Raw genomic sequence first — 11656 nt, 5'->3', positions numbered from 1 at the left:
GGGGCGCTGGGGCCGGCGGCGGCGCTAGCCGCCAATGGGGTCGCGCGGCGGGGGCGGGGCGTGGCGGCGGGCGGCCAATGGGCTTGCGCCCGAGCGCCGCGAGGAGGCTGTGCGCGCGGGGCATGACGGCGGCGGGCGGCGCGGGGCGGGCGCGCAGGTACGGGCCGGGGAGCGCACACGGGCCCGGGCCCGGGCCGGGGGGCGGCCGGGAGCCCCGGGGCAGCCGCCGGGAGCCGCGGGGCGAGTCCCGGTTGCCGCCGGGGAGCGCGGTGCCAGCCCTCGCTCTGCCCCCGGCCGGCCGCCGGCGGCGTCGCGCTGTGAGGGGAGCGCGGAAGCAGCGAGGCCCCTCCCTCCCCCCTCACCTCACCTCACTGAGGGGACGGGCCGGCCCGGGGGGGTCCCGCGGCTGCGCGGCCCCGGAGCCGCCGGCCCTGGCTGCGGGGGAGGCCCTGAGGCCGGGCGGAGGCCGGGACTGGCCGTGGGGGCTGCCCCGGCGTGGCTGGGAGGAACCACCGGGGCCGGGAGGAACCGGGAGGGAACCGGGGCGGAACCGGGGCCCGGCGCTCCCCGTAGCGCGGGGCTCTTAGAGCGGCGCCCAGCACGCCCCGGTATCCCGGGCGCCCAGGCCGCGACCCGCGGAGCCCCGGGACAGGTGGGTCCCGAGGGGCAGCGAGGCCACTGCCCTGGGCGCTGGGGCCCGGGCACACCCGCTCCGTCATGTCTCTCCGCCCCTCCCTGACCTCCTGCCTCTCTCCTGACAGCGCCGCTCGGCACCGGCCGTTCCCCTCCGACATCCTCGGCGGTGGCTCCGCTCCAGCAGCCGACACACGGGATTGAAATGACCTTGAACGCTGGGAACAAGGGCAGCTCGCCGGATCCCGCCCGGGCTTGCTCGGGCCAAGGCAGCCCGGTTGCAAGAGCCTCCCTCCGCCTCTGATCCTCTTCTTTTTTTTTTTTTTTTTGGGAGGCAAAATCCCTGGCTCGCTCTCTCCTGCCTGCACCGTGCGCTTCCCCCTCGCTTGCGCAGGCAGCGGGGAAGGGATCCAGCGAAAATCCAACACTGTCAGAGGAGCTTGTGCCGGACGCTTTCCAGGACGGATCCCAGCGCTGCGTAAGGGGAGGGAGATGGTGACCCGTGGGGAAGGAGAAGCTCTGGGCTTCGCTTGGCGAAGCCGCAGCCCGGGAGGCGAGCTGGGGGTCTGGGGAGCCTGCGCGGGCAGGGGGCAAATGTCATCGGCAATATTTTCCCTTTTCTGGGACTTCCTGCGCCTGCCTTGTCTCGGGGGCTCCGCGTTCTGACTGTTCTTGCTCAGCTTGTGGTTTGGGATGCTCAGGATGGTGGTTTTCCTGCAGGAGCAGCTTCCTGCGAAAACATTCCACGAGGAGGGTGACGGTGTGAGGTGCTAAGGAAGTGTTTTCCTCCTTGTGCTGGTTCTGGAAGTGGCTCTTGGCAGGGAGATCTCGAGCCCAACCTGATCTTATTCCGCTCTCCTGAACTCCGGATCCCCACCCCTGCTGCACCTGAGCTGTGACAGAGCGAGATCTGGAGAGGGGGAGACGCGGCAGCTGCTGTAGCGTCTCTGCCAGGGCTGAGGATGCTCCTCGCATTCCCCAGGCCCTCCCTGAAGCCACTTGGTGCCAGCGCTCTGTGTGGGGACCCTCTGACCCGGGATTTGTCCCTTGCGGTGACTATATGAGGGAGAGAAAACTGGGACAGGGCCGTGCAATGCTTCAAAGTGCTCTCCAGCCTCTGGCTCGTCTCGTTTTAGGGAATTTCTGTGTTTGGTGACACTGGGGGGGTTTCTTGATGCCCCAAGTCGGGGGGTGCCTCTCCCCATCCCCTGCATGGTGCCCCTTGGCCCTGGTTTGGGCTAAATCCGCTCACTCAGATTAAGCAGCACGACCGCTTGGGGATTTAAGGATGACGTGGGGGAAGCTGGAGCGGATCAGAGCCCCTTTTCCAGCACAGGGGAAGGGGAAGGAGGGTCTGGTGCCTCCATGGTACGAGTTTTGGCTGAGGGCAGCATGGCGTCACCTGGCAGAGGGCGTTTGCGGTACGGGGTATCCGAGGAATCGGGCAGGGGAAAAAACCTTTTGGTGCGGTGCCAAGGGATGTGATTTTGGTGCTTTTTGTCAGTAGAGTCTCCTGTCCATTCCAGACACATCCTTTGACCTGAGCTTTTCCTGAAAGTACCCCAAAATCTCGGTGTGTTTGTCTCGTCCTCGTGGTGCTCAGGCTTTGAGCAGCTCCTTTGCTTTGCGGGGATCCAGGAGCTGGTTCCCAGCCTGATCCTAAATGCATCGCACTGGTGACTTGCGTCTGGTTTCTCTGCAGCCCTGCACGCACGCTGCAACTCATGGGAGCATCTTGCCTGGGTCTGTCATATCGAGATGGCGTTTCCGTCAGGCCCCCGAGGCTGCGGGGACACGGGAGCTTCATCTCGGGCCGCTTGCGTGGCCGGAGTTGGAGTGCAGCACCCTGAGTTTGTGGGAGATTATTTAGATGGGTTTCCCTTCGGATGAGCAGTTGGAACAGGAGCAGGAGGTGTCTGGGGAAGCACAGGGCAGCGCAACAGCCCCCCTCTTTCTGTAGGAAGCGGTTTGGGGTGACTTCTCCGCGCCGGGACGCGCTCCAGCTCTCCGCTTGTCCTACTTGTCCCCTACCTGCTCTGCCATCACCCCCCGCCCACTAAACCGAGCTCTTTTCCCTGCAATCATTCCCTCTCTGTAGTTCCGCCGGCTGTTTGCCCGTATTGCCGCATCCCCACGCGGCTGCGAGCCGCCGGCGAGCCTCAGCACGCACACGGATCACGGCTCCGGCATCAGCCCCCAAGAATCGCACTCCGCTTCGCCGCTCGGTGCCCGAAGCCCCGCGGCACGACCGTCTCCGCGTGCGGTTCGCAGCGGGAAGGAAGCGTCACCTTTCTGCCTGCCGGGCGATAACCTTCCCTGTGCGGCGCTGGGAGCGTGTTTACTTTACCTGTCGCGGCCAATAAGCGCCTCTGATAAAACTCCTGATAGGAAATAACGGGCTTTAATGAGAAGGGAGCAATTAAAGGCAGGAGGCGGTGCCTTCAGCACGGGGAAGATGCTGCCTGGGAAGATGGTGTTTTACCAACACAGAGGAGCAAAATCTTCACCACGCCAGGGAATTCCATGATTTTTCCCATCTCTTGAGCGTGGTGGCCCGGGGAGAGGCCCCGCTTTGGAGGGTGTTATCTGAGGGAGCTGCAGCTTGGTTGTGAGTGCCAACAAGTTCCTGGCCAGAAATGCCCCCTTTTTTGGTTTTTTTGTTTTGTTTTGTTTTGTTTTTTAATCCGCGTGACTTGAGAAATCGCAGAAATATTTGTGCTGTCCTTGAGCGGCAGAGATACGAGCGTCTCGGCGCGGCCAGGGATTGAAGGGAAAGGGTTTTACAGCTCCAAAACACGTCTCTCCCCTCTCCCTTCCTTGAGGGGGGCCTGACGGGCTTCTCCTTGCAGCGCCAAACCGATGCATGAAAAAGCAGCTCCCCTGAAGAGCCCCGAGCCCATGCACGGCCGTGACAAGCTGGAGGCATCGCACAAGGAGAAGAGTTTGGATTCCCTCGACGGCGGGTGAGGCGCAGCGGTCAAGTATTTGCTCTTTTTCCTCCCGTTTCCACCTCCTGCAGCATCCCCACGTGTTTTCAGGAGCGAGTGAGAGACCCGAAGCTCTTCGTTTACATGATTCTTATTACTTTTCTCTCCAGCCTCCACCTGAACGAAGCCCTAAAAGATGAAGACATCAAGAAGTGCCACCGGGAAGTGGTAAGTTTTCAGTTTCTTGAGCAATTGGGATGGTTTGTTGAAGCCTGGCCTTGGCTGTTTGCCGTGGAGGAGCCTGATGGTGATTTTGTGTGGCCCCTGCAACTGCTTTTGGGATTTTCTATCCAAAACAAAGGAAAATCTTGCCTGCAAGCAGCTCCATTCCTCTCCATTTGAACCTTTTTGTTTGCTCGCATCGTGCCTGAAGTAGAGCTTTTTGGTCTGTCTGCAAACCAGAGACGCTCTGGAAGAGGAAGGAGTGAGGGAGGAGGTGTTTTCCCTTTTCCTGCAAGAAAGACGGAGGAGGAGAACATTTTACTGATTATTTAGAGGCATCTGGGAGGGTTATGAGGCACCGATGGGTCTGAGCTGAGGCTGAGGGGTGTTTCTTTTGGTGGTGATGCCACATTCCTCCCCCGTGTGCCCCCAAAAAGCTCTGAAACGCTCCCGCTGGCACCTCCACATCCCTCTGGGGGTGTCTAAGTCGAGCCCAGGTGCTGCTGAGCCTTGATCCTCTTACAGCCGGGGACAAGGCGCGCGGAGCAGAGGTGACCTTGTCACCGCGGGCAGGAGGGAGCTCTGCCTGCACTGCTGCCCGCAAACCAACCGTGCTGCCCCCAGGACCCTTCCAGGATCTCTCCTCGTCCCTCGGATTTTGGGTGGCAGCTGTCACCACTGCGGGGACCCCCGTGTCCCCCGGAGCACCCCGAGGTCCAGGGCGCACAAATCTGCCTTACGGGACTCATTGAGCGGATTTACGGCAACGTGCTGAACCGCTTCGGAGCTTTTACCTTCTAAACAGAACTCTTTGAGGGCGAACCTGCCGAGCCTCCCGTCGCGGCTGCCGGCAGGCTTTGAAGAGGCACCGGGAATATAAAAATAGCTGGATGGCGCGGCGCGATGGGTGCAAAGCAAGTGTTGTCACCGTGCCCCGAATAAGGGAAGAGCTCGAGGAGGAGGAGAGAAAAAACCGCTGGGCAAAACAAATTGCCTGCGGATGAGCCTGGGAGGAAACAGCCTCCTTGGATATCGGGGGCAATGTCGGTTTGGGAGGATGGCGCAGCGTTTGGGTGCTGGACCATCCCACCCTGCTCTAACCCCCCGGCCCCGCCGGCCACAACCCAGCGGGACCCCCCTGCGCCGCTCCCGGGTGCGGGGAGAGGGAATTTGTTTTGCAGGAGAGTGTTTTATTTTTATTCCAAGGGGGCTCTTTATCATCAAGGTCAGCGAGTAACTTTGTTCTGCTTCGTTTTCAGGCCGCTAGCAAGTACAACTCGCAGTACCACAAGCTGTTCAAGGACATTCCGACGGAGGAGAGCGTGCTGAAAGGTGGGTGACCCGGCGCGGGACGGGCGCGGGGGCGGCAGGACCCGGCCCCCAGCCCGCCATCCCCTTCTCTCCGCTTCGCAGTTTGCTCCTGTGCCCTCCAGAGAGACATCCTCATCCAGGGGAGGCTTTACATCTCCCCCAACTGGCTCTGCTTCTACGCAAACCTTTTTGGGAAGGATATCAAGGTAATGCGGGGGCCTGTTCACACCGATTCCCCGCTTATCCCCTCCCGCACCCCAAAACACTGTGAAAAGCCTCCGATGCGAAGGGGAGCGCGGCTGTGCCTCCCGCTGCGGCATCCGCCTGGGGAAACCAAGTATTGGTTTGGTTTAAAATTCCCTGATGCAAAAGCCGCAGCAGTGTTTGAAGGAAGATCAAAGGTTTCGAGGCGGGGGGAGATTTGAATTTCTCTTGGCTTTTCTTCTTGATTTACAATGTGATGTTTCTCCGTTAGTCTTGTGGCTGACGAGGATCTTGGGGAGAGGCTGCTTCTTAAACTGGGCTGAAGAGCTGAATTATTTATATCAGCCGCTTTAAACAAATACCTGACGGAAGTACGGGGCTGCAACCAAGTTATAAATTAAATCCTGCCTGATATTTAACCCTGCCCTGGTTTGCCGGGGGGGCTTTCGCGATGGGAGACTCCCCGGACAACTCTTTCCCTGTGTCCTCGTTGTTTCGTTGTTTTGGTCGAGTAGAAACTGCCGCTGAGCTGAGATTAACGTGGGGGGGATGCCGTGACCTTTAGTAAAAAACAAGGAGATACTGAATCCCTGCATCGCTGCTCTGCTTATGGTGGAATTATAATAGTTAAATCTCCACCTTGCAAAAGAAACTCCCCGAGCTGGTGCCATGGCTGTCCCTGCCTGTCCCTGTGTATTTTTTCTTTGCCCTCCAGGTTGTGATTCCGGTGGTTTCCGTACAGCTGATCAAAAAGCACAAGACGGCTCGGCTGCTGCCCAACGGCTTGGCCATCACCACCAACGCCAGCAGAAAGGTAACGCCGGCGCTTCCAGTGTCGGGACCCGGCTTCGCTGCGGCAAAAAACTGCAGCCGGGGGATGCCCTGGGCCGAGCCGGTTGTGATTTGAGAGTGGGGAATGAAGCGATTCCCATCCCTGGAGGAACGCAGGGGCTGGTTGGGAAGCTTTGCTTTTGTTTCTGAATTTCACTTTGTTTCTGGGCGAAGCAAAGCCCGAGTGAAACTCAGCTGAGCTTGACAAATCCCCGCCAGGCTCAAATAAAACCTTTAAACTCCTTAAACGCGAGCAGGGGAAGGGTTTGGGCCAGCATCCAACCCCGACTACGGGAAAACTTGGTTGAGGGGCTGAATTTCCAGCTTTTAAATCATGTTGCGTGTTGTCTGATGCAGCGAGCTTCCCAGGGAGGGGTTATTCCTGCGGTGTTTTGGGAGGGGGTTATTCCTGTGGGATTTGGGAGGGGTTTTTTTCAGCAGGGGGTGGAACAAGGCAGGATTTGGGTGCACAAAGCGATGCAGTTCCAAGGCCACTCTGGGCTCAGCATTGAGCACGGTGAGCGCTGTCCTGTGTCCCCTCGTACTGATCCCTGGGGACATTTTTGGTTGCTCCCGGCCCTTTTTGCTGCTGTGTCCCTCTCAGCTGAGCATGGGAGGCTCCGTGGGGACAACAGCTGAGTGAAACCGGCCCCAAAACCAAATCTGGTGCAGGTTTTAGCAGGCTGCAAAAATAGCAGCAGGAGAACTCTGCAGGGAGATGCCGGGGGGGACGTGGCTGCCGGAGAGGGAGATTCAAGGGCAGGACGTCTCTGCCTGTCCCCTGTGTGCGGGAAAGGGACTCGGGATATGGGGAATCTCTCCCAGCAGCTTTTCTCTCTCTTGCAGTACATCTTTGTGTCCCTCATCTCCCGCGACAGCGTCTACGACGTCCTGAGGAGAGTCTGCACCCACCTGCAGGTACCCCCGCCCCGCGGCCGACGGCATTTCCATAGCCACAGGCTCGTTTTGGGCTGCATCTTGGGGAGCAAAGCTCTTTGCCATCACCATGAAGGGGTCGGACCTCTCCAAAATCCCTCCCTGGTGCTCTGCAGCCTCTTCCCATCATCCCTGCTCCGCAGAGAGGTGTCCTGGGAGCTACCGGGGGTCTCTTCTGGGTTGTGGGTGATGGAGGCAGAGCCCAAACCTTCCCCCAGGACACGTATATGAATTATTTATAATCTGGTAGTAATACTAGTTATTCTGCTCCACACATTGTCGCTTTTTTCCCAGATCTAAAGTTTTAATGGGAGGAAAAATGGTACAAAGTAAAACAAAAATTTTGAATTGAAAAGCATGAGGAGGCAAGAAATCTGTCAGCCCTTGAGCTGGAGAGGAGGGTCACTGGGACCTCGTCTTCTCCCAGCCTCCGGTGATTTGGGTGACTCAGCCCTGTTGTTGAACTGGGCAATTTATTCTTTGAAATGTGCTAAATAATCCCATTTTTCCTCCCCCAATGGTTTATCCCCTCCATCAGGAGCATGTCCTGTTCTCTGCTGGATGCTTTTCTTTGTCTCCAGAGTCCCCGTGCTTGGAAATTTTGAGCAGCTGCTCTTCATCGACTCCCCAGAACCTTCCAAATTCACTTTTCTGGCTGGGGTTGAAGCAGGGAGAGGCGGCACCGTAACGCCCGTTCCTTTCTCCCCTCCAGGTTTCAAGCAAGAAGAGCTTGAGTCTGAAGGAGCTGACGGAGGAGCCTGACGCCGTGTCGCTGGTGAGGGGCAGGGCAGTTTTGGGAGAGGGAGAGACCCCCATGAATTCCCCCCGTGGGTGGGAGAGCGGCCACCCGGCTCCCTCGCGGGGTTTAACGCTGTCCCAACATGCGGAGGTTCGGCTGGTAGCTGCGAAAGGTCGCGTGAGGATGCTGCTGTCGCCTTCGTAGCTTGTCCCCTGGGATCCTCCTACCCCAGCGGATGGGTCAGGAGGACAATTTGGACAGCCCGTGGTTGAGCATGAGCCGCTGACCTTGCTGGTTTGTCTCAGGGATCCGTTTATAGACAGAAATACTTGGGAGCGATGTGGAAAATGCCACTGCTCTGCTCCCGCCGGCTGATGGTGTTTGCAGCCATGAACTTGGATAACGGGCTGGAAACGGGGTTGAATTATCCAAAAATCTGTAGGGTGAGCAGGTAGCCGGGAGGCTGGGGCAGATGTGGGGTGCGTGGGCAGGTCCTTCCTATGGCAGGAGGAACCTGTGTCCCCACGGGGCCATCGTGGAGGGACCAGCTCCCCCCAGGATGATGTTTTGGAGATGCCGGAAGGTTTGAGTCCTAATCTGGCCTCACCATATCCTCGGCGCCGCCGGTTTCACGGGAGAAGCTGCCGTCGGCGGCGCGGCTCACCCGGGGCTGTTCCGCAGGAGGTGATCGTCCCCGAGGGCAAGTGGAGGAAGGTGTCACCTGCTTCGCTCTCACTGTCACTACCAGATGCCGACTACCAGTGCATCCACCGCACGTCCGTCAGCAGCCTGAGCGCCAAGGAGAGCTCCTTCACCTCTGAGGAGCCCCTGGTTTCGGGTGAGGGCTGCGTCTGACCCGGGGACGTGGGTTTGTGCCCTGTTACACACACCGCACTGGGTGTAAACCTCTGTAAATCTGCGTTTGTCCGTCCTCCGTGCTCGCGGGGTGATTTCTGCCTCGTGGACGGGCAGGGCTGAGGCAGCGGGTTGGTGATCGCCGCGCTGCTGATGCTCGCCTTGCGTTTCAGAAAGTGCCATCAACACTGAGGAGGAGCTGGAGGTGGAGCAGAGCTGCGTGGCGGAGCTGAGACCCTCCGACTACCAGCTCCTGAAGATCTTCATCGTGCTGTAAGTTTGCTGAGGCAGGGAGAAGAAGGGGGTCTACACCGGGAACGTCTATCTGAGCGCTTGTGCTTGTTCCTCCCTGCTCCCAGCATCTGCCTCCTGGTCGTGTCCTCCTCCTACCTGGCGTTTCGCATCTTCCGTCTGGAGCAGCAGCTCTGCTCCTTGAACCGGGACTACCTCTCCCGCGGGCACAGGAGGTGAGGGACCCTCGGAGACACTTCAGGGTGACACTGTGAGTCGAGAACCTGGGGGATGTGGTGCAAAGAGCAACGGCTCCACTCCGTGACACGTCCTGGGGATGTTTTGTCCCTTGTCCCATGCCCGCTGGTGGGCTGGGCTGGGGTACGGTGCCTCAGCAGCCGCTCGCCCCGTCTCACCCCGCTCTCCGCTCACAGGTGACCGTCACCCCCAGCGCTGGCTGAGGACGGACGCCGCGACGGTGACACCCTCCGTACGGACCCCGGTGCTGCGTCCTCCCGCTGCGGCTGTCGCACGTGGCCCGGCTTTCTCTCGGCCGGTAAAATGGGACCAAGGATCATGTCTCTTCCTCCGGGCACCCGCTTCTGGCGGGACGGCCCGGCCGGCTCACGGCCACCGGTGCCAACTGCCCGTCCCCCTGGAAACCTGTTTTCTCCCCGGGACGCTGCTGCGCCATAGCACTGGACAATGGCTCGGGGCTGCCGAGTGGTTGGACCTCCCCTTAGGACTTGCTGCTAAAACGGGTGCCGGTTTTTATTCCAGACTTAAGTTTTTCTTGTGAAAAGATGACCTTAGGCTTGCTGGGAACCCCCCAAAAAATGCGGATGAGTCGCTGCTGCTGCTCTGGGTGAAGTCTGGGCAGCGGCTTTGGGCTGAACCTGCCTGTTCGTCCTCTGGAGGAATGTCCTGAACTCTGCGAGGACAGGGCGAAAGGGGCCACCAGCCCTGTGGGGTGTCACCTATCCCATCACCCAAGGGTGGGGGAACAATCCAGGGCCCCCCCAGCTCTTCTCTCCTGGAGCACGGGGGCGTCTTGGGGTGCGCGTGTGTCCCTGCAAAGCACTTTAGGGTCCCCCCCGCCAAGACCAAGTGTCCTCACCGGGGACCACACCTGGGCACGGTGCTGGACGGGGGCTTCGTTAGCCCTGTCGCCTCGTTAAGGTGTCCTGACAGCAGCCGGGTGAATGTCCTGGATTGCGACGTGTCCGTGCTCTGGTGGGTGTTAATCTCATCACCGCATGGAGCCGGGTGCCAGGGGATTTGTCCCCAGCCTCCCCTGGGAGCATGCTGCGGTGGCAGGTGATACCTGTGGGATTTATTCTGATTTTTCTTTCCTGTTTTTTGGGAACTACAAGTGCTGATGGGGCCAAATCCCCGTGCCCTGGGGGAAAGAGCTCGCTACTCCCTCTGGGCTCGGAACGGCTTTTAAATGAAAATAAACCCAGGATTTTCTAGCACACCCGTCTGCTGCCAGCGTCCTTGTGGTGGTGCCACACTGCCAGCCCCGAAATGGGGGTGTCCCAGCGCCCCTTCTCTGGCCATGTCCTCAGGAAAGTGGATGACATGGGGACAGCCCTGTCCTTGTGTGGGCTTGGAGACAAGTGGCATCGCCTCGTTGTCCCTTTGGGACAGCGCTGGTGGACCTGGGTGCTCTAGTGCTGTGTCACCTTGGCCGTGCTGGAGGGGACACCAGGCTGGGGCTGCTGGGGACCGGGGGTGGCTTTTGGGGGAACCCAGGGCCAGGGATGCTGCAGACACAGGGGACGGGGAGGTTTTTTTTCACTAGATGGCAGCAGAGGCTGGAGGATGTGACACTCTGTTGGCGGCAGGGCCACCCTGGGGACAGTGGATGCCTGGGGAGGGTGCTAAGCTGCAGCCCCATCCTGCTGGGATGAACAGGGTGAGCCTTCCTCCTCTTCCTCCTTCTCCCTGAGCATCCACAACCCAAATCTCTACCCCACCAGCCTGGCCCATGCAACAAAATGTGTGAAAACAGGCGAAGTGCATGAAAATGGCTCAACTTGAAAGCCGCGGGGAGGTGGCATTGGCCGAGCAGGGACCAGGGGGGTGTCAGCCTGGTTTTTTGGGGGAGATTTAGCACCCTGGGGTGCCTGGGAGTGGGTCTGTGGTTCTGCCACCTTTCTGGCCAAGCTATCAAAGCTGCTTCTTCAAAGCCCCAGAGTCACGGAGCTGCCAGAGCCTTTGATTTTGTGGGTGAACGGCACCGTCCCATTGCCACCCGTCCCATTGCCACCCGTCCCCGCTGGGGACCTGCCCCACTCTCTCTGCCAAAATGGCTTTGGAGGGTTTGGGGTTGTTTTTCTTTCCTAAAAATAAGCTGGTGCTTAACAGGTTCAACCTCAAAGTGGGGTTTACGGCCTCAAAAATGAGGTTTGGATGTTTAGGATTGGGATATTTTTTGGTTTTGCGTGCCCAGCCTGGTGTTTCTTGGGTGCTGCCAACACAAAGCAGGCGCGTGGGGTCCCTTGTCCCCGATGGTGACAGCCACCTCCTCCTCCTCCTCGGTTAAAGCCAGCAGTGGGACAATGTGGGTGCTGTCAGCTGACGTGGAGGAGGTTTGGAGGAGCCCCCGATGTGATTTTGGGGTGTCCCCGCTGCCGGGAGCCGGTTGCAAGGCTCCGGTTTTGTTTTCCAGCTGGTGTTTGCTCTCCTGGCACCGCCCTGCTTGAGTTTATTTGCTTTCCTTTGTGTAAAGAAATGCCACGTAAAATCCTTGGGTGCAGGAAAC

At 59.3% G+C, this 11656-nt stretch overlaps 1 protein-coding gene across 3 annotated transcripts; it reads left to right on the top strand.

The window, feature by feature from the left end:
• Positions 1–127: 127 nt before the first annotated feature.
• On the top strand, positions 128–10364 carry GRAMD2A (GRAM domain containing 2A). 3 transcript variants are annotated; one of them, XM_065641699.1, is made up of 12 exons: positions 128–157; positions 3483–3596; positions 3731–3788; positions 5042–5114; positions 5196–5299; positions 6013–6111; positions 6975–7046; positions 7777–7839; positions 8485–8641; positions 8832–8931; positions 9018–9125; positions 9324–10364. In XM_065641699.1, exons 2-12 carry the CDS (start codon positions 3493–3495, stop codon positions 9325–9327), a joined length of 942 nt encoding a protein of 313 aa, XP_065497771.1. In that variant the 5' UTR covers positions 128–157; positions 3483–3492; the 3' UTR covers positions 9328–10364. The 3 variants fall into 3 exon arrangements, with proteins under 3 accessions (XP_065497771.1, XP_065497772.1, XP_065497770.1); XM_065641700.1 differs by lacking the exon at positions 128–157 and adding an exon at positions 849–1111 and having other exon boundaries at positions 9018–9160; XM_065641698.1 differs by lacking the exon at positions 128–157 and adding an exon at positions 1028–1111.
• Positions 10365–11656: the final 1292 nt, after the last annotated feature.

Source organism: Caloenas nicobarica, chromosome 10 (genome assembly GCF_036013445.1).
Source record: "Caloenas nicobarica isolate bCalNic1 chromosome 10, bCalNic1.hap1, whole genome shotgun sequence".
Taxonomy (NCBI): domain Eukaryota; kingdom Metazoa; phylum Chordata; class Aves; order Columbiformes; family Columbidae; genus Caloenas; species Caloenas nicobarica.
This window is presented reverse-complemented; position numbering and strand designations above follow the sequence as displayed.